At 50.0% G+C, this 20,329-nt stretch overlaps 1 protein-coding gene across 4 annotated transcripts in view; it reads left to right on the top strand.

Moving 5' to 3' along the window:
- Nucleotides 1-20,329, top strand: part of TFEB (transcription factor EB) — a 54,257-nt gene that overhangs the window by 7,124 nt on the left and 26,804 nt on the right. Inside the window, exons 1-2 of one of the 4 annotated variants that reach the window (XM_040643457.1) lie at nucleotides 4,507-4,628; nucleotides 8,754-8,851. The exons of 1 other annotated variant lie outside the window; for it this stretch is intronic. In XM_040643457.1, the coding sequence (XP_040499391.1) occupies nucleotides 8,829-8,851 (23 nt within the window). In that variant the 5' untranslated portion in view covers nucleotides 4,507-4,628; nucleotides 8,754-8,828. Of the gene's footprint in view, nucleotides 1-4,490; nucleotides 4,629-8,753; nucleotides 8,852-20,329 lie in introns of those variants that run through there. 2 more of the 4 variants (XM_040643458.1, XM_040643459.1) reach the window with 2 other exon arrangements.

Here is a 20,329-nt window from a genome sequence, read left to right as displayed (position 1 = left end):
GCTTCGGTTTATTTTCTCTTGTTTGCCAAGGGAAGTCACAGCCTGTCCTCTGCCTTGTTTATAATTGGTTTGGGGACAGCACCTGCCCCAGCCCCCCCTGCAGTCCCTGAGAGGTACAGAGTGGCCAGGAGGTGACACACTATCCTGTCCAGCCCCTGTTGCCTGTTGTCCCCTCCCGGCTCTGGCCAGGTGTGCTCTCAGCTGCCCCTGCAGCGGGGTGCAGCTGGCTCTGCTGTGGGCCGGCTGGCGCTGTGGTGCTGGGAGCCTTAGAAGCTAGCTGCTGCTACACCATATTTTGGAGAGTGGAGGACTGAGGCCTGGGGAGCATGAGGGAGCCTCTCCAGCACCGCACGGCCTGGGACACCATTAGGGGCAGCAGGCATGAACTGAGCACCTCCTGGGTGCCTAGCGCTGTGCCGTTTGAGCAGGGTGGGTGGGAGTGAGCTCGTCCCTCAAAGCTGACAGGCCAGCGGGGAATTGCAGGAACCACAGACGACAGAGAAAGGCGGATTGGTGGAAGATAGTACAGAAGTACGTATGAACGAATGGAAACGTGTCCAAGCCTGGCCTTTTGCTCTGAAACGCGTTCTTCCTTGGTCTGGAGAGAGTTCTTACCAAAGGGCTCGTGCCAGCATGGAGACCTTGGCTCAGCCCTACCCACCCTCTGGGCCCCAGAAAGGGCAGCTCTATTGCTCCCTGGATCCTTTTACCGGGGGGTCACCTCTGCAGACCCGGGAAGCTTCCCTCCTGGACAGAGTCCTTCCTTTCAGGAAGACTGGAGGCTGCTCAGTGCAAGGGGAGGCCAGGGGAAGGCAGCTGGCCACCCACCTGCCATTTGGAAGCCCCGGGCCACGGGGGAGGTACTAAATTGGGCCCAGCAGCTCAGACCTCTTTGGGCCTGCCTGTTGCTGCGCCCCCAAGACTTGACCTGGAATCTGGGGCGGTGGTTCTGCACCGCCCCCACCCTCAGCACCTTTTCTCCTCCCCTCTTTCCTTTGCCCTCCACATTCCCATCCCTCTGAACCTTCCTCGTGTCAGCCTAACGAGCCCTGCTGTTGCGGGCCCAAAGAATGGCCCAGGGCAGGGTGAGATGGGTGTGAAGGTGCCCACCCTGACACCTCCCCTTGCCCTTGAGCAGCCAGGGGCTTGCGGTGGCTGGGTCACCCTGAGGTGGTGGTGGGGAGATGGGCCAAGGGGTAGCCACCCCTGGCCAGCTGGGGGAGCCCCTCCACAGACAGCCCCCAGGCATCATCAGATACTCCAGACCTGTGACTGACTATAGATTCCCCTCCAGTTTGTTGGGCCTAATTATAGTGGTTTTCAAAGCCAGGAGTGAGAAGATAATATTAGAACTTCCGTTTCTATTTTTTTTTTATATCCCATCCTTTTCTCCCCCTTTTTATTGTGAAATACACCATCACTGCTGATAAGAGCATAAACATACATGTATGCTGCAGTAGGTAATCGTAAACACCCAGGTAACCACTGCCCAGATGAAGAAACAGAATGTTGGCCGCGCCCCAGAATCACCTTGTGTGCCCCGCCTCTGTCATAACCCCTTCCCCCCAGAGGTCTTTCTGATCATCAGTTCTTGCTTTTCCTTATTACGGAACCACTGATGTCTGCAGTCTTTATCGNNNNAGAGTTTACTTTTGCCTGATTTTGAATTTGATACAGTTAGCATGACATTGAATGTGTTCTTTTGTGTCAGGTTCTTTCCGTTCCACATTTCGCTTGTGAGATCCACCCAGGTGATGACGTGTAGCTCTCGTGTGTTTGTTTGCACTGTTGTACAGTGCTCCCCTGTATGAACTTGCCATCATGTTTGTATCCACCCTGCTACTTGTGGACGTTGGGGCTGCTTTCCTTTTTTGGCTACCATGAGCAGTCCTGTAGGAATATCCTCGGGTGTATTTCCTGGTGCATCGGCGCGTACATTTCTCCAGAGTGCCGATACACCTGAATGGAATTGCTAGAGCACAGGGTGTAAGAGGGAGAGGGCCAAGCAGGCTCCACGCTGAGCGCGATCCCTGATCCGGGGCTCGATCCCATGACCCTGAGATCATGACCTTAGCCGAAATCAAGAGTCGGATGCTCAACCGACTGAGCCACCCAGGCGCCCCACCTTTAATAAATATCTTGTTAAGTGGTCGTACCAATTTATTCCTCACCAGTGGCCCCTGAGATCCTCTTGCTCCATATTCCAGCCAACACTTGGTATTGCTAGACTGTTTAACTTCTGCCCTGCTGGTGAGTGTGGCACAGTATCTCATCATGGGTATAATTTGCATTCCCCTTCTCATCTTTTTTTATAGATCTGTTTTTGTGGATGTTTGCTGACCTGTGTGATCTATTCATACATCGGTATTTATAAGCGATTTATGAGAAAAGCATATACTGGGGATGCTCGACATTTTGTACTCATTAGCGGTGTGCGGTCAGCATGGCTGAAAGACTGTGACAGTACCGAATGCCAGGGAGGGGCCGCAGGTTGGGAGGCCGGAAGGTGGTCTTCAGAGGAGACCTCTGATGGCGCAGCCTCTGCCCAGAGTGTACCAAGGTCCTCTTGCCCGCACGTCTGGCAGAGGAGGGGGAAAGCTCTAGGACTAGAGCCCTCAGCAGATAGCGTACAAATTAGCAGGTGCCTGTCCTTCAAGGTCTCCTCGGGCAGTCGTTCTCAACTGGTGGTGATTTTTGCCTCCAGGGGACATTTGGCAATGTCTGATGACATTTTTGGTTGTCACAACTCAGGAAATGCTACCGGCATTTAGTAGGTAGAAGCCTGGCATGCGGCTGAACACCTAAAATGCTCAGGACAGCCCCCCGAAGAGGCATGGTCTGGCCCGGAGTGTCAGTGCTGAGGTTGAGAAACTCTGATCTGGGAGCGGAGCCAGGAGACTGAGATTTGCCATGAACTTGCTGCATAGCCTTGGGGAAGTCTCTTCAGTGCTTGAAGCCTCAGTCCCCTCCTAGGGACAATGAGGGTATGGGGCGGGCTGTGCCCTCCCCTTCGTGAGGCCGTTGTCAGGACTAGGGAGAGGGAGCTTGTGTAGGCACTTTGGGAAGCATCCCTGCCAAGGGGCCTCTGCTCCTTGTTTCCTTTGTGGTACCAGCCCCTCCCCCTTGACTGTGCTCCCTGTCCGCTGAACTGGAGGTGTCAGGTGACCAGCTGTGGGCTCGGCCCTGGTTCCTGCTATTCCAGGCCTCAGGGCTGTGGGGGAACCGCCCTGAGGGCCCCAGGCTTTTGATGAGGGCAGCAAAAATGAGGGGCTCTCTGGGGAACCCCGGGGCCCAGGTAAAGCCATTTCTGACTTTGTCCTTAGCTGGGTGGGAGTCCAAGGTTATGTGGGGTGATAAGGGGTGCCTGTCATATTCTTTATCTGAGGCCCTGTTGGAAGTCCGGGCCATGAGGGGTGGAAGCCAGAGGTCATTCTTGGGGGCTTTGTACACCCAGGCCAGCCTCCTACTTACTCTCTGTGTTCTTCCAGAGTTGCTATCCCAGGGAGGGCCTAGGCTTGGGTCAGAGTCTGGGTCAGAGCCCTCGGGGCCTCTCTGACCTCCCTGTTCTGGGGTGCACTTTACCTCCATGGCATCTCCAGCCTCCTCCAGAAGTCACGGCCTGCCTGACCTTTCCACCGCACTGTCCCTTCCCGAACCATACTCTCACGAAAGGGCCCAGTGAACTCATCCACCCTGAGGGACAGGTGACTGACAGTGGCTTCGTGATTGCCAGCCTTTCTTGACAAGGAGTATTACCTATCCAAGGTGGGAATCCCTTCCTTAGGCACCAGAAAGAAACGCTAGTGAAATGTCCATTTCTTTGACAGGCTGTTAGAGAAGTACTTTGGGGGCTGAGGAACCTCTGAAATCACATGTGTAGCAAGAGCATGTTGTCACAGGTGAAAATCGTGTGGCGGCTCATACCCTCCCAGAACTTCATAGAGTGATCTTGGTCTCGGGGTCCATTCTAAGGTGGGCTGTATAGGAAGACTATGAACTGGTGTCTGGAGGCCCTGGGAAGGCCCAAGGCCAAGATGGCAGATACATGGTCAGTCAGGAAGGTGGTGGACTGTAGGGCTTCAGGCTAAGAGGATCCATGTCTCCAGGAAGGGCTGGGAGGGTGTGTAGGTTAGGGCTAGGCCTGCATTGGACCTGGTAGGGTTCCTGAAAATTCTTGCCCCTCTGTGCCTCTCCATCTTGGTGCAGGGGCAGCATGGCCTAAGCCCTGTGAGGCCGGGCTGTGTGGGTAGTGTGGGGGGGTGGCTGTCAGAGGCTCAGTCTGGGAGGCGGGAGGGCACTATAGGGGTCCTGGAGCCCAGGGTAGGTGAGATGGGGTGAGACGTGTTGGGAGCCTGTCTGCGTCGGGTAGTCTTGTGGGTATGCGAGGCCTTCCGGGCGGGCGTGCGGTTCCCTCTGCACTGTGAGTAATCCTCGGCCACACTTGCAGCTCCCAGGGGATTGTGCAACTTCCTCTCAGGCTGAGGTGCAGGGGGCTGGGTGAGAAACAGTACTGGGGAGAATGAGGAAACTGGGTCCAGTGCCTGGGGCAGGGGCCTGGCCCTGGGCTCTGGCCCCCCAAGGAGCTGAGCTTTCCCGGGGGCTCCTTCCAGGGGACCACTGTCTCCCAGGTATGAGGGAGTGTGTGTGTGTGTGTGTGTGTGTGTGTGTGTGTGTGTGTCCTGGGCAGGCGGGTGAGTGGGGATGAGCCCCCCCCCCCCCAAGGGCTGCACTGGCAACCAGGTAGCTTTTGAAGAGGGTTAGGGGAGATATTGAGCAGGGTCAGGGTTGGGGAAGCAGGTGGCACAAAGGAGGGGTCCCTGGCCAGGCTTGGGGGGGACAGGGGACGGGGATGGTGGAAAGCGAGGGAAATCAGGAGTCAGAGGCACTGGCTCCTGCCGTACTTCTGAGGAGCTATGCAACGCAGGTGACCGCAGCACCCCCTGCCCGGTCTCCACATCTCCAGGCTTGTTTAGAGGCTCTGGTGAGGAGGTAACGATGTGCGTAGCCTGGCGCCAGCCAAGCCACAGTACGTACCTCCTTGCCTCGGGGACTGGGAGCAGATACTCTGCCGGTGCCCCTGGGTTCGAATCCTAGCCCTGCTACTCCGCAGCTAAGTGATCCTGGTAAGTCACTTAGCCTCTTGGTGCCTCAGTGTCCTCATCTGTAAACGGTGTGGGTTCATTCAGGGGCTTAAAAGGCTTAATTGACATAGAGCGCTCAGGGCCGCTCTTGGTACACAGTACGTCCGCGCTCTGCACAGGTGAACCTTTCCATGGTGCGTAAGCATGTTTGTGGACAGCAAAAAACTGCCCGCTGTTCGTGTGATTATTTTTGATGGCAGGGCTTTGAGTTGGCACTGGGGATGATAATAAGAAGCGCTCACATTTCCCAGGCCTTACTTCCTTTCAGGTACTGTGCCAAGGGCTTGACCTGCATCAGCCCCTTGAACCCTCAAGAGTCCCCCCTTGGGGTGGGTACTGTCATTACCCCATTTCATAGCCGGGGATGTGGAGGCACAGAAGGGGTGAGTGACTTGCCTCAGGGCAGTGTATCAGGGGGAGGAACCGCAGAATGGTCCACCGGAGCCCTGAAATGGACCCGTCGCCCATCCCAGCCCCTTTCCTGGGTTTATCCGGAGGAGGCAGGTTGGTAGGAGGGAGCAGGGCCCCTGTGAAGGCGAGAGGGCCTCGGGCCAGTCTCCAGTCAAGTAGCCAACTAACATAGAGTGAAGTGAACACAGGGAATGGCTTTTTCGTGATTGGAGTTGGAGTGAGCTTCCTGCCAGTGTGTGGAGTCAAGAGAGGGGCTGCAGACCCTGAGCTGGGGGCGCGGTATGGTGCAGGAGTTATGAATGGGGCCCCAGATTCAGACAGATCTGGCTTTGAATTCTGCCTGAGCCATGTACTGTGTGACGCTGGGCCTCAGTTTCCTCACGTGCAAAACCAGGGTAGTAAGGGTCCCTACCGCTTAGGGTGACGGTGAGGATACACCGAGATACCATACCAAGGTGCTTAGCACAGGCCTGGCCCAGAGTGAGTGTCTGATGAATGGGTGCCTTTATTAGGCACCTGTTGTACAGAAGGTCATGTCCTGGGCGGGGAGTCGGGGCCACACAGATCTCCCTAGAGGGCTCTAATTTGAACTGTGGATCAAGGCCACTAACGGGACCCTAATTTCTGGCCATGAAATCAGCTTAGTGGGTCTCAATGAACGGTTTTGTTTTGTTTTTTTTTTTTCCAATGAAAAAGAAGATATAGAGAGAACAGCCAGTGCATTGCATGCTATTGGCCAAGTGTTGCTTTGTGCAGCTTTTCTGTTTCAGGTTCACATGTGCGTATATGTGTGCTGTGTGTATGTGTGTGTGTGTACTGGGCCAAATATTTTTCTGTAGATCATGGTCAAGATATTTGGGTCACTTCCTTAGAGATTGCCTCCCTCTTGTGCAATGTTTATGGAATACCTACTGAGTGCAAGACCCAGCATCACATGCTGGGGGCCAGACTGGGAATTCTGGGCCCAGTTCTTAGCATGGTGTATGTGGGTGAGTGGGCCCTGTGGGGGGTCAGCAGAGGGTGAGGTGGCGAGGGAAGGCTTTCTGGGTGATGACATACATTGGGTAGGGGCAGTGTGGGGGTGACAATGCCCAGGGTGAATGGTTGACTCGGGGTCTGGAGCTAGAGAGCCATCTTGGGAGGTGGGGGCTCCCTGTCAGTGGGCTGCAGGGCCAGGCCTGGCCGGAAGTGTCCATGCTAGCTAGAGCAGAGGACTGGGTGGGGGTCATCCCAGGGCACTGGGCAAGGACTGTGCCCACCTTCTCTGGCTGGGGTGGGGTGGGGTAGAGGAAGACTCAGGATTACTGATGCTCCTCCCGTCCCCAAGACTTGCAGGGTCTACAGTGGCTTAGTAAGACCCAGGGCCTGTGCCTTAGCTGTTTCCTCCCCTCCCCTGAGTCTTGGGAGCCTCCTGAGCGTTCTCCCCTCTACTGTCCCAGCTAGCCTCAGTGAGTCTGGCCTAGAACCTGGATCAGCCATGAGCCCTGGTCCGGGGGCCAGAACCCTTTCTACTACTTAGATCTCTGCCCAGGGCCAGTTGGGGCCTCAGCTTCTTCATCTGTAAAGTGGGCATACTAACCCCTGAGCAGTCGGCCTTCCGGTTGGGGGTGCTAGTCTTGTGACCTAATATGGATGAACTGGCTGTAGGAAGTGTGGAGGGTTCTGGGTGGATAGTCATTGTCATCTCTAAAGTTGAGCGAGCTGGGAAAGGTCATGAGTACATCAGCTGCCTGGCTGGAGAGCCCCTGCCTCCCCACCCCATGACCTGGGGCTGTGGGGCAATAGTGGGGAGAGGCCTGTGACCCATGGTGAGCTGGGACTATCCCTGGCTCTGAGGGGGAGATGGCCTTTCAGGGGCCTCAGAGGATGAGACCCAGGTCAAACCTGGGTCTGGGAACCCCCATTTCCAGAGTCCTCCCCTACAAGGGGCACCCTAGGAGCCCCAGCTTGGAAGTGTTGCCAGGTGGGGGGGCAGTGCTCGGGGACTGACCAGCGGAGGCCAATTTCCAGGAAGCCATAGGTGGCTTCTAGCCTGCTGTGCCCAGAGCCCAGAGGCTCAGGTGTGAGCTCCCACAGTAGAATATGGTATCTAATGATAGGTCCCATATACTGAGCACCTGTTTCTGGGCACTGGGTTAAGTGCTTTTGTGCATTTGCAAATTTAATCTTCACAATAGCCTAATACACAGGTCTTTTATTATCCGGTTTTATAGACGAGCAAACTGAGGCCCAGAATGGTGAAGTCTGTCCCCCAAGGGGACCTAGCCTAGTGAGTGACAGAGCTGGGCTGAGGCTGTGAGTTCTGGATTCAGGTTGCCAGGGTTGAACTCTGGGCGGTACCTCCGACTAGCTGTGTGACCTTGGACACAAGTGACTGAATCTCTTTGACCCTCAGTTTCTTGCTCTTAGAGATGGGATAACATCAGTGCTTTCCTCAAGGGTTCTTGTGAGAATTACAGGAGATAATGCAGGTGACCTGCTGCCCATAATAAGGGCCCAGTAAGGGCCCAGTAAGTACGATCTGCCTCATCGTCTCCTGCCTGCAGCAGTAACCTGCTGGGTGACCTGGGCCAGCTGTCTGCTGCTGACCCCTTCCTCATGTAGGGGAGGAAAACTTTTTCCTTCTTCCCTTCTAGGTTCTTTGGCTGGCCTAATAATTAAATTGACGTAAGTCAGATGGACAGAAGAAAAACAAATTTAATTTTGTATGTACAAGATCCCCAAAGATATGAAGCTCCAAGAAGTGACCAAAGCAGGCAGCTTTTATACCATTCGGACAAAGAAACAATACATTTGTGAAGAATTGACAACAGAAAGGGGTTTGGGCTTGGGGTAGCTAATTAGTAAAGAAGTAACAAGGGTTGTTTATACAGCCTTCTGGGCCCTGAATTCCCTCTTTCTGGTGATAAGGGTGTCTCTCTGCCTCCTGGTACAGGGAGGGTACCTTTCTGGTGGGAGATTTATTTCCTGCTCTCAGGGGCACAAAGGAGGGGCGGAGTGTCCTTCTTGTACCTGCTGTCTCTTAAGTAACTTTAATTCAAAATAATCAACATGCCAAAGCGGCGTATTTGGGGTGGTGTGTTTTGTTCCCCTTCGGTTTCACCTGAAGTCTAGAAGCTGGGCTGGTGAAGTGCTCCATTATTTCATTGGATTAATCTTGAAAAGAGGTCAGTTCAGTTAAGCAGTTGTGTTTCATTTTAGCAGATGGGATGGTCCTGGGCACCCGAAAGTGAGGCCTCTGTCGTGTGAGAAATCAGTACTCAATAAGGCATTTTTATGGAAAGAAAAGCAAACCAAAGGTGAGTGACCAGAGCGGACTACGATCCCAGTTTCTGAGTTCTGGAGGCAGCTGGCTGAGAAGGTTTCGAGATGTCAGGCTCAAAGCATCTTCAGACGGAGTGAGGGCAGACGGGCAATCTGCCAGATCTCCGCGGTTGGCAGTTTGAATGTCTCTGGTGATCTTTACTGAGTGGTCCGCACAGCAACAGGGTTGCCTCTGCATGAGCGGTCGTGGTGATTTCTCTGAAGTTTCCCTCAAGTTGTTCACACGGGGTAGGGCTTCAGGGAAAAGGGCAGCTTTTATTCTTAGTGATTCTACGTGAAGAGTAGAAGAACATTGGGAGCGTTAGTTTGGAGAGTTGTAGTCAAGTATTGGAGGAAACAGGTAGAAAAGAAAACTTCATTGATAGCTAATAGCACTAGAATCTGATATCCAAAAGGATGTACTATAATTTTTCATCAAAACAATTTTTTTTCTCTACAGTTACCCCCATGACTACCAAAGGTCATCAAAGTAAGACTAATTTGTTTGCAAAATGGGTTTAGTTTGAATAAACTTAACTTACTATTTATAAATGCAGCAAGAACTTGCAACAGACTATAGAGAATATTTTCATCTGCTTTGTTGGAACTTTTCCTAAGGAATCTCAGATTGGACTTTTAAAAGCCTCTCGAGGCGAGGAAGCTGAGGAAGGACGTGTCATCAGGCTTTACCTGCAATCACTCTAGATTTAGGTTAATTCCTCTTTTCTCAGAGTCCCCCAAATATCCTGAGGTTTCTGTGCCTGCTGGGAAGTAACTTTCCTTACTCACCTGGTGAGGCTGCTGGGAAGCCTGTAAGCAGGGTACCAGGCTGATTTCTCCAACGGGCTTTATTGGCTCCACAGAATCCACTTTAGTTCCTTAAAGCTGTCTGGTCGTATCTGAGTCGATGCACGTCTCCCTCAAATATTACATTCCAGTCAAAGCCTTGCTAATATAGCCAACGTTTCCAGTTGTGTCCTGTTATTGGGAGAATAGGTATTTATTGAACTTGTGTAAATAACTATATTGTCGTGAAAATAAGAACACTCACTAAGAGTTTTCAAATTCTGGAGGCGTCAGGTAGGGAGAAAAAGGTCAATGTTTCAATCCTACCGACAAAGGTATAATTTACCAAATTGCTGTAAGTCATGGTTTTTTTAAGAGAAAAAAGATTTTTTTTTTAAAGTCTGGAAAAAATGAAATATTAAAGATCCAACAATGTTTTAAATAAAAAGTCATAATAATCGTCATCATCTTTATCAGGTAACTCAGTTTCATGTAATTAAGTTTTGTTGGTATTGACCTTTTGTTAACAGTTTTATGAATCCAGTTTTCCCTTAGAGTTCTGCCAGTTTTTGCCCAGTTCAGTGTTATGATCTGCAAGTTACCAGAAACCCACACTCTAGAGTACTTGTCGGAGGCCTTTCAGTGACTCTTTCTGAAGATGAAACACTTTTGTAAAAGTGTCAGAGTAAAACAAGAACTTACATAACTGACAAAACACTTAAAAATGCCTACGGTTAAAGATCTGATTAGAGCTCATTATAATGTTATTGACAAGGATAATTGATTATTTCTGTGACATACATTTTATGATAATAACTAGAATTACAAGTGATAAGATTATATTAAGACATTTCAGATTTCTAGGGCTTTCATACAGTTTCTGGGACACTTATAACATAAACCTATACAAATACATGGTAAAGAAGACTTCGCTTTCTTGGACAGTGCTTCCCATGTGATTTAACATAACAAATAGGTCTAATTAGTTTAAAATTCCCTCCCACCACAGTTTAAGTTTTGTTATTGTTTTTGTTTATTTTAAAAAGAGAAAGAACAAATCGTTTCAGATATTCCAGAGACCCTCTAGAAAATCCCAAAGTTAGTTTAAGGTCAAAAGGACTTTATTTAGAATTTGATTTGGGGAAAGTTTGTCGAACAATATTAAAAAGACTTGAATGCGTGCCAAGAAGATCATAGAGCATAATGAAACAATACTTAATTATCTATTTAACCAAAGTGACAATAAAAGATTTTAAAGGCAAATATAGAAGGTTCTATAGTTGTGAGCAAAACTTAGCTCTTTTCATATTGAGAAGACTTAGTTTCCTTAGGTAATCAAAGGCCTGATAATAAAGACAAATTTAAAAGGTTAAAAAAAAGGAGGGGCAGGATGGGGGGGGGAGCTAAAAAAAAAAAAAAAGACCTTTTATAATCTCTTATCAGAGCAGACCAATAGTCCAAGAAAACTTTGTCCTATTAGCAGTTTTAGTTTTATAATAGCCAAACTATTGATATTAAAGCTTAGTTTTTAGAACCCTTCTAGTAACAATTTGATTTTAGCCACATAGGTCACACAAAGTAAAATTCTCTCACTCTCTCCCTTTCTTTAACTGTTTTTTAAATGTATCTTCCATACTTCATAACCTTTCCTAACCAAAAAAACTACACCCTGCTTTTTTTGCATAGAGTTGTTTCCCTTACTATTTCTAGTAGTGATTACATATATTAATTAAAATGTTTAACCCTTAAACATTTTAACTTTTAGTGAAAACTAACAAGTAAACAATGGTGAACTGTATGTTACCGCAGCAGTCTATAAATTGGCAAATTTATAAATATATTTTATAATTTCTAGAAGCATGTGCCTTTTTTAATAGTACAATATTTTAATGTTGTCAAGACGTCTTTAACAGACCAAAATATCTTTAGTTCCTCTGTAATAGGAAGACAAAATTTGGTAAACTTACGTTCAGTAATTAATGTTCAATATTTTACTTGGAAATGATATTGATATTCAATGAATTTCTATTATTTAACTTAGCAGAATTAGTGGTGGGAGTTATCAAAAGATTTGGGAAACTTTTTAAAGTAGACATAGTATAAAACAATTATTGTTGAAAAGTGTACGTAAAAAAAGTTATTAAAAAAAAGTTTACTTAAACATTCTTATCCCATTCAGCTATCTAAATTACCTGTTTTAAACATTATTACTTTTAGATTACCCACAAAAACTTCATGAGACGTTAGACAAAATCAGACATCATCCCAAGGTATTTTTCCCTGCCGACGAATTTTGTAATGGAAAACGTAAACGTACTTGACCAGTAAACCACGGTGGAGTAAAAGTTGTATGTTTGCATCATAATTAATGCTCAGAACTCTGAAGGCACATCTATTTTAATTAAACCAACAAGCTTCAACAAGCTTTTCGTTCCCAAAGATTATCGCAGATCAGTGTGAACTTAAAAAAAACATTGGCTTAATTTTCCTATTTCTGAGTTTTAGTATTCCCTGTCCTTCCAAGTGCTTGTTTCCCCAACTCATTAGAGCTTTTACAGATTAACTTTGGCAATACCATCTGGAGGTGGAAAAATACCATATATTTAGAGCATGCATACAGACACATGTAAATACACAGAGGGACACAAACAGAGACTTTGTAGCCATTGTCCTACAATTTTAGCTGGGAGTCAGGTGCAGTAATACAAAACTCGCAAGTTTATAGAACAGTTGGATCCAAATTGTGTTTCCGGCAGTTGGAACAAGTTAAGTTTACCCACTCAGATGGCTAAAGCTTTTTAAAAAGGACATCTGTGGGCAAGACTACAAGATTTTGCATTAGCCCAATTTTCAAATTGTTCCTTTTTTTTCTCCGCCTGATGAAAAACTTCTCCCTAAAGTTTGCATTTCAAAGAATGGCTCTTAAGGTCCTAGAGAGGATGCGAGCAGAAAATCTGTATCACAAAGGCACAGAGAAAGTATCGAAGTCTTTTCCAAGGAGTTTTGGGTATGTTTGCCTCTTATCAGAGATCTAGAGTAATTCCTATTTACATTTTTCCTACTTTTTCTTAAGTGCAGGATAAATTCTGTTTCCAATGTCCTGATCTTTTACAATATCTGTGAGCATTCGGAGATGAGTAAGTGAGGTTCGGGGATTGGTGAAGAGAGGTGGGATTCGAAGTGTGTCTAGAGCCACATTTCTGGCTTTGTAGAGATTTGCAAGACAAAGACATTTGTTTCCAGTTCCCCGAGGACTGGATTGTAGCCTGAATAACAAGGGGCTGACCTGCCCATCCAACTAAATTTGCTTCTTTCTATCAGGGAGATTTCCAACTGAGATGGGAAAATTTCTACATCCTAGAGATTCCAGCTGTAAAACAGTGTGTCTACGAGTCTGTCTAAAGCGTTTAACAAAGGCCTTTCTGGACCGCTCACCTTGCGGGGGGCGGGGGGGGGGGCTCTATTCTTGTTCCTGTTACTGAACATTTTCCTCCAGCTGATGCATTGCCTGATCATTTGTAGGAGGGCCTGGGAGAAAGTCCAGTCATCTGTTTTCTTGGTGAAGAGGGGGAGGGGTGCTTTTCCCAGGGAGGCCGCCTGGCTTGTCTGATAACTATAGTATAATCACCGGGTGGGAAGAATGGTCCTTGGCAGCCAGTCGAGGTCCCTATGAGTGGGGTTGTGAGTGACCACTCGTCTTTCTAACTCTTCTTTAAATTTGGTAGGGTCCTCTCAAAGTGGAGGCAAAACGGGCTTTGTAATTTCATTTGGTTGAAAAAGTCCTTCAGGCTAGCCACCCTATGCCTCTGTGTCGTCTTTCTCTTTTGATCTTTCCATAGGTACCGATAAGGCAAGTATTTAGAATGAGCGCTCTCAGTTTGTGTGTGTGTGTGAATATAAGTTTGTTCAAGTCAAAGAATCCATACTCATTGACAAGGAGGATCTTATGTTAATCTTAATAGCGACTCAAACCAGTAAGCCTTTTAATGGCTTAACCATGGACATAAGTGGGGTTCCTAAAGAGGGTGCAAAAGATTCAGCCCTTACAAGATCCAGGAAGTTCACCCCATGTTAGTCTAAGAAAGCAAAGACCTTTGTGGTCATAGGTGGTAATAATGGTGTAGTAAAAATGGCGTCTCTGTGGTCTTTCATGGGAACATTAGATGTCTCCAGTTACGGACCTGCTAATTCGTGACCCGTGGTGGGAGCTACTGGAATGAGACTTCTCCAGTACTACCAAGACAATGCAGGTTGAGACGACAAAGGCCTTTGTTGGATTGGGACCCTCTTACGACAGATTCCTCTGAGAGTTGGCATTGTCGAACAATGAGAATGCTGCTTGTGGCTTGGTGTCTTGGAATCCCAGTCTCTTCAGCTGGCTATCAAACATGGTGGGACCTGCGCCTTCGTGCCGGTGAAGACCAGAGAGAGTATCTCACTGATCACAAAGCCAAGCTCTCACGACATAGAATAAGATGAAAGGAAAGGAGACCTCTGGTTCTCCTCCATATGACAAATGACACAAAAGACAGAGACAGAAGAAAACAGTGACGATCTCTGGTTGTCAGAGGATCAATAGAAAACAAAATAACTTATAACACATTTTTACTAGAGTCCCTATACCCAAGGAACTAGTTGACATAAATATTTTCTCTGCCCAATCTAAATTTAGAAAAGAAAAGGACTTGCTACTCTTGCTTTCACCAGAACCAGCAGGCAGAGATCTGGGGGACCCACGTGGTTAAGAATTTTTGACTTCTTTTTTTTTTTTTTAAAGATTTTATTTATTTATTTGACAGAGAGAGAGACAGCAAGCGAGAGAGGGAACACAGCAGGGGGAGTGGGAGAGGAAGAAGCAGGCTCCCAGCAGGGGAGCCTGATGTGGGGCTGGATCCCAGAACGCCAGGATCACGCCCTGATCACGCCCTGAGCCGAAGGCAGATGCTTAAGGACTGAGCCACCCAGGTGCCCCAGAATTTTTGCCTTCTGCTAGCTCTTGCTAGAGGTCCCAGAATCTCTCAGCTGCTTCCAGAGTGAGCCCCTTGTTGGACACCAAAACTGTAGGGGAGGAAAACTTTTTCCTTCTTCCCTTCTAGGTTCTTTGGCTGGCCTAATAATTAAATTGACGTAAGTCAGATGGACAGAAGAAAAACAAATTTAATTTTGTATGTACAAGATCCCCAAAGATATGAAGCTCCAAGAAGTGACCAAAGCAGGCAGCTTTTATACCATTCGGACAAAGAAACAATACATTTGTGAAGAATTGACAACAGAAAGGGGTTTGGGCTTGGGGTAGCTAATTAGTAAAGAAGTAACAAGGGTTGTTTATACAGCCTTCTGGGCCCTGAATTCCCTCTTTCTGGTGATAAGGGTGTCTCTCTGCCTCCTGGTACAGGGAGGGTTCCTTTCTGGTGGGAGATTTATTTCCTGCTCTCAGGGGCACAAAGGAGGGGCGGAGTGTCCTTCTTGTACCTGCTGTCTCTTAAGTAACTTTAATTCAAAATAATCAACATGCCAAAGCAACATGTTTTGCTTTCCTTCACTTGCCCCTCTCAACAGGATTGTTGAGGATCAGTCAGGATGAAAACCCTGAGTCAGTTGTGAGGGAGACCTGAACCCCCAGAGCTGCTAGGAATTTTGAGGGGCTTGGCACTAACTGCAAAGTCCTGATGCATTTTGTTTGGGCCTGCTTCAAGCTTTCAAGTTTCCTGCCGGCCTTTATAGGCATTTGAATTGGTGACCCCAAATCTACTCCAGGGGACCCCATTTCTACTCCAGGGTTTCCCGAGATGTGTTCTGTGGAAGGGTTTGGTGATCAGGCAGGTATGGGAGATGGGGAGTCAAAAAAAGCAAAATGGAAGAGAAATAAGTCAATCAGAGAAAGATAATTACCATATGATTTTACTCATATGTTGAATTTAAGAAACAAAACAGAGGATCATAGGGGAAGGGAGGGGAAAAATAAAATAAGATGAAATCAGAGAGGGAGACAAACCATAAGAGACTCTTAACCATAGGGAACAAACTGAGGATTGCTGGAGCAGGGTGGGTGGTGGGATGGGGTAATTGGGTGATGGGCATTAAGGAGGACACATGATGTAATGAGCACTGGGTGTTCTATGCAACTGATGAATCACTGAACTCTACCTCTGAAACTAATAATACACTATATGTTAATTAATTGAATTTAAATAAAATAAAATATTTTTTAAAATAAGAAAAAAAAACCCAAATGGTTTTCTTTGCTGCAGGACTTGTCAGAGCCTTTGATATGCTGATATTCATTGTGTACCTCCAATATGTGGCTGTGATATACTGTAGGGTATCTCAAAGGCTTGGTGTTCAAAACTCCATTTTCCAGATGGAGGAACAGACCTGGAGTGATTCCTAGGAAAATGGTTTCCTCAGATCATGCAGTTATATCTGATGAAGCTGTCACTAGATCCCAGGGCTCCTGACTTCATGGCCAGTGATCTGCCCAGGACATCCCCTCTTTGCCCTCCTTCCTCCTCCATTCTTCTCAGAGAAATGTTGTATGTAGTGCTGCTCCTTTCCTGAAGACTCCTCACCTTTTTCTGGCCCCTTCCCTCTGGCTGCCAGCAGGATTAGAGGGTGTCCTATTCCCTCTGGGCATTCATTGATGGGAGATGGGGCTGTGCCCGGCACACAGCCTCTGGGCAGCTACTTGCCTGGCCAATGGATAGCAATATTAGGCTGCATCTTAGCTGCGGGGCCGTAGCAAGTTAATTGGGTTTTTTGAGTCCCAGTCTCCTCAACTGTGTCGGAAACTCCTCACCTGGTTTATCACCTGGAGTTGAATATTCAGAGGTTCGGCTCTGACACCATGTTGGAATCTACTCTGTTCGTTTTCAATTCATGTACAGATGCCCACGAGTCTAACTATTCTTATCATTTCTGGGGGGCAACGAGGGAAGGGAGACCCCCGGCCGTGGGATCTAGCATGTTCGCACTCCTAAATTCTGACTTGGGCCCCACACTTGCTGTCTGCCCTTTACGGTGCTGCTGTCTGTCTGGCTCCCCCAACCCCCATCACTTATGAGATGGGCCGGTCTGGCTGACTCTGGGACCCGTTTTGCAGGTGAGCCAGGAGGGGCAGGAGCTGGGGCACCATGTCCTTTCCTGCGGGGGAGTTGGCGTTCAAGTTGGAGAAAGAAGGTTAAGCATCTCAGGGCCTCCGCACAGCCCTGCCTTGAGCTGGGTGGCCTTCTCCAGCCCTGCCTGCTCCTCGATACCCCCCACCATTTACCTAGGGCGGCTGGCCACCTGGCCTGTGGGGTGGGAGGGGGTGTGAGTGTGCCCATGTCTCCGTCAGCCCAGCAGTTGGGGTATAGACCCCCGAGGTCCTGTGTGGACTGCGGTGGGCTCTGCAGGAAAGGCCGGGAGATAGGCCAGGCTGGGCTGGGAGGCGGGAGGAGATGGTGCCTCCCTGGCAGAGTGTCCTCTCCCGGAGGGCTGTTTGCCCGAGTTATTCTTAGCGCTGACTCATTATGGAGTCTATTTTTAGCCCTGTTTCTAAGTGTTGCCAACATCTGGTGTAGCTCGTACTGAAGGGGGTAGGGGTGGCAGGGGCGACCCCTTTGGGCTTTGCTAGGGCCTGGAGCCACTGGCAGGAGAGCAAGGACAGAGTCTTGTACCTCCCGCACCTGTCACGACTTGCAGCCAGACACGCAGTTGGTGTCCTATTTGTGCTTGAGTCTTGACGGCTCTCCCACTGTCTCATCCTTCCAGCTCCAGCTTATGTGGCTGGGGCGGGGGGTGAGTGTTCATCAGGTAGGCTTTCCCAGGCCCACCGTTCTCGGAGGTTCCAGTCGGCTTCTGACCCCTGCAGAGAGGGGCCTCAGAGGAGGGAGGGACGCCCCCAGCTCGGGCCCTTGTTGTAGCCCCCACCAAAGGAGGAGCCAGCAGACGTTATGGAGGAGGAGTGCAGCTCAGTGGTTAGGGGTGCAGGCTTTGCTGCTGGGGGTCCAGTCCTGGCTTTGCTCCTTCCTAGCTGGGTGACCTGGGCAAGTGTCATCAACCTCTTTGTACCTCAGTTTCCTTATCTGTGGGATAAGGATGGGAGTCTAGTGTTTTGAGGATGAAGATAAGAAGGTATGAAGTGCTGAATAGTGAGTGCTGTATGAGAGGTAGTGGTGTTACTTGGTGGTGGTTATTATTACAGACGAGAAGCTCTGTGTACCCTCTTTGGATGTTGGAGTGAGTTGGGTAGGAGGCTTCTCAGCTTTTCTGAGTGAGGTGAGGCTAGGGATGGGGCTCAGAGGGCGGGATGGAACCCGGGCATGGTGATGGCGATTTCTGTAGGGCTGCAGTAAGGGGTGGAGAGCAGAGAGGTGGGTTGGCATGTGGGCTTTAAGCTTCCCGGGTTGAATGAGTCACTTAACCTTTGTGGACATCCCTTTCTTTCTGTACAAGACAGAGATGATAATAGGCCATAGAATTCTTGCGGGGCCCAGGTGGGAGCCGAACCCGTGAGACTGTGTGTGGGGTGGGGTGCGCTGCTGTGGCCCTTTGTCTGGGGAGTCAGGGAGGAGACCTTGGCCTGGAGGCTTGGACGGGGGGCTGTGGTCCTGCTTTCCCTCAGCTGTGTGGTCTGCACACATCACTGGCTTCCCCTGGGCTTCTGTGACGCAGCAAAGAGACAGAGAAAGCTGGTGTTGAGACTCGTCCTCCAAACCCCAGGGAGAGATTCGGGGACTGTTTGACCTCAGGGGTGGGGAGGCCCCTAGCTGGAGGGCAGGGGTCAGGCCCTCCCCCATCCCCACAGAGCTGCGTCATTCTCCCAGTTTACATATCAAGGTTCTAGGTACATTTGATCTGAAAACAGGGTTCTGCTGCTAGAAAACAGTCCTGGGATCTCTGGTGGGTGACTTCCCAGGCGCCTTGTTGTCATCTGAGGGGCATTGAATCTTGGAGGTGACCTGTGCGGGGGGGTTCCGCTGTGCCGTGGGCACTGGCGCCCAGAGAGTGCTGGGGCTCCCCCCGGGGCATGGGGGCACGGAGGGGGCTGCTGGGCTGCTTTCCTGGGGCGAGGTTGGAGCGCTGCCCTGGCCTGGTTGCCTGCAGGACAGGGGTGCCTTGAAGACAACCCTCAATCCCAGAAGCAGAGGTGGGGCAGAAGGGCCTGAGCCCTGGCACTAGCAGGTGCTCAAGAAATACTTCAGGATGAATGAAGTGGTACCAGTGCCATAGCCCAGAAAAACGGTGCCCCTCCTATGGGGGCAGATCCTCCCCTACCCCTTCCTCTTCCTTCTTGCCCTCGCTCCGTGTGCCCTGCTTCGTGGACCAGCCCGAAGCTGCCCCAGCCCTAGGGTCCAGGCTCAGCTGTGCTCATAAACTTGAAAAAAGACACTTAGTCGGAGCCCCAGTTTGACCATTTGTGAAATGAGGGTGATGGGCTCAGCTTCAGAAGGTCCCTCTGTTGTCAGGGCAGGTTGCACACGCACACGCAAACGCACACAGCTCCGTGAAGTAGGCCTGGCTACGGAACGAAGGTCCTCTTCCTCTCCCCAGGCAGGAGCCCCTTCAAGTTCTCCTGAGGTGAAAGTTGGGGTGCTGCAGTGCTCTGAATAGGGCCCCCAGGCTATGATGTGCTGGAGCTGGGGCTCTGCTGGGGATGTGAGGGCCTGTGGGTGTGAGAGGAAGGGTGGGCATCTGACTGTGTCCTCTGGGCTGCAGCTGCCACGGTGACTTTTGTGTGTGACCTTCTGGGAGTGTGGGCGGCCGCCCATAGGGCACATATTTGTGTCGTTAATGTCTGGGTGTGAGGGGGTGTGTGAATGGAGGCAGCGAGGGAGGAGGGAGTGAGGGCAGTTATCTCCTGTTGCGGGGAGCTGCCAGGGCTCTGGGGAGAATGGAAGGTGATTTCATGCAAAGGAGCCCTTCGGTCTCTGCATTTTGGCCACAACCTGAGGTATAGGGTGGCCTGGCTTCCTTCCCCCTCCCCCGCTGCCAGACGCCCATGCTCCCCCTCCCCCTGCCTCAGGGGCAGGGGTCTGCCTTGATCTGCAGTCTGACACCTGTCTCAGAGGGGTTTTGGGGGTTCAGCCGTACCTGCAGCTATAGGAGTGTGTGGGGACCAGGAGGGTATCTAGGCCTCAATTCCAGGCATTAGGTAATCCCCTAAGCCAGAGGAAGTAGCCTGGTGGGGGGGGCGGGGCTGGGATGCGATCATTACCCCGTACCAGCCCAGTGGTTTTCCAGCTTGAGAAGACCTGCCAGGGAGGGGAGAGGAGGGCCTCCACCTGCCCACGGTCCCTGCCATCCCAGCTGCAGCCTGTGGTGACTCATTCCCCTGGGGAGTGAGCCGGCTTCTCTCCCCTGGGTCACCCGGGGCCTTGGTGCGCAGCCCAGGTGGGGTGGGGTGGGGGATAGGGGACGGGATTGAGGTTCTCTTTCTGGGGAGAGTGTCATAGCAGACTTTTCTTGTACCTTCTCCTGGCCCTGCAGACTACCTTCCCTTTGCCCACAGTGGAGGTCACGGCCCCACATTACATAATGGGTCCAAAATGCCTCACAAGTGAGCAGCCCAGTGGGGCAGCTGGACCCAGGACTCCCTAATTCCCCAGTGCCCGGCACTGAGCACGTCCCCCATTCCACTGCCTGGGCTCATTGAGGGGGTGGGTGGTGCCTGCTTCCCTACCCACCCCCCAGTGGGGCTGCGCAGCCTG

Source organism: Ursus maritimus, unplaced genomic scaffold, assembly GCF_017311325.1.
Source record: "Ursus maritimus isolate PB19 unplaced genomic scaffold, ASM1731132v1 scaffold_29, whole genome shotgun sequence".
In the NCBI taxonomy this organism is placed as follows: domain Eukaryota; kingdom Metazoa; phylum Chordata; class Mammalia; order Carnivora; family Ursidae; genus Ursus; species Ursus maritimus.
Note: the sequence above shows the minus strand (reverse complement) of the source record. Positions and strands in the feature narration are given on the sequence as shown.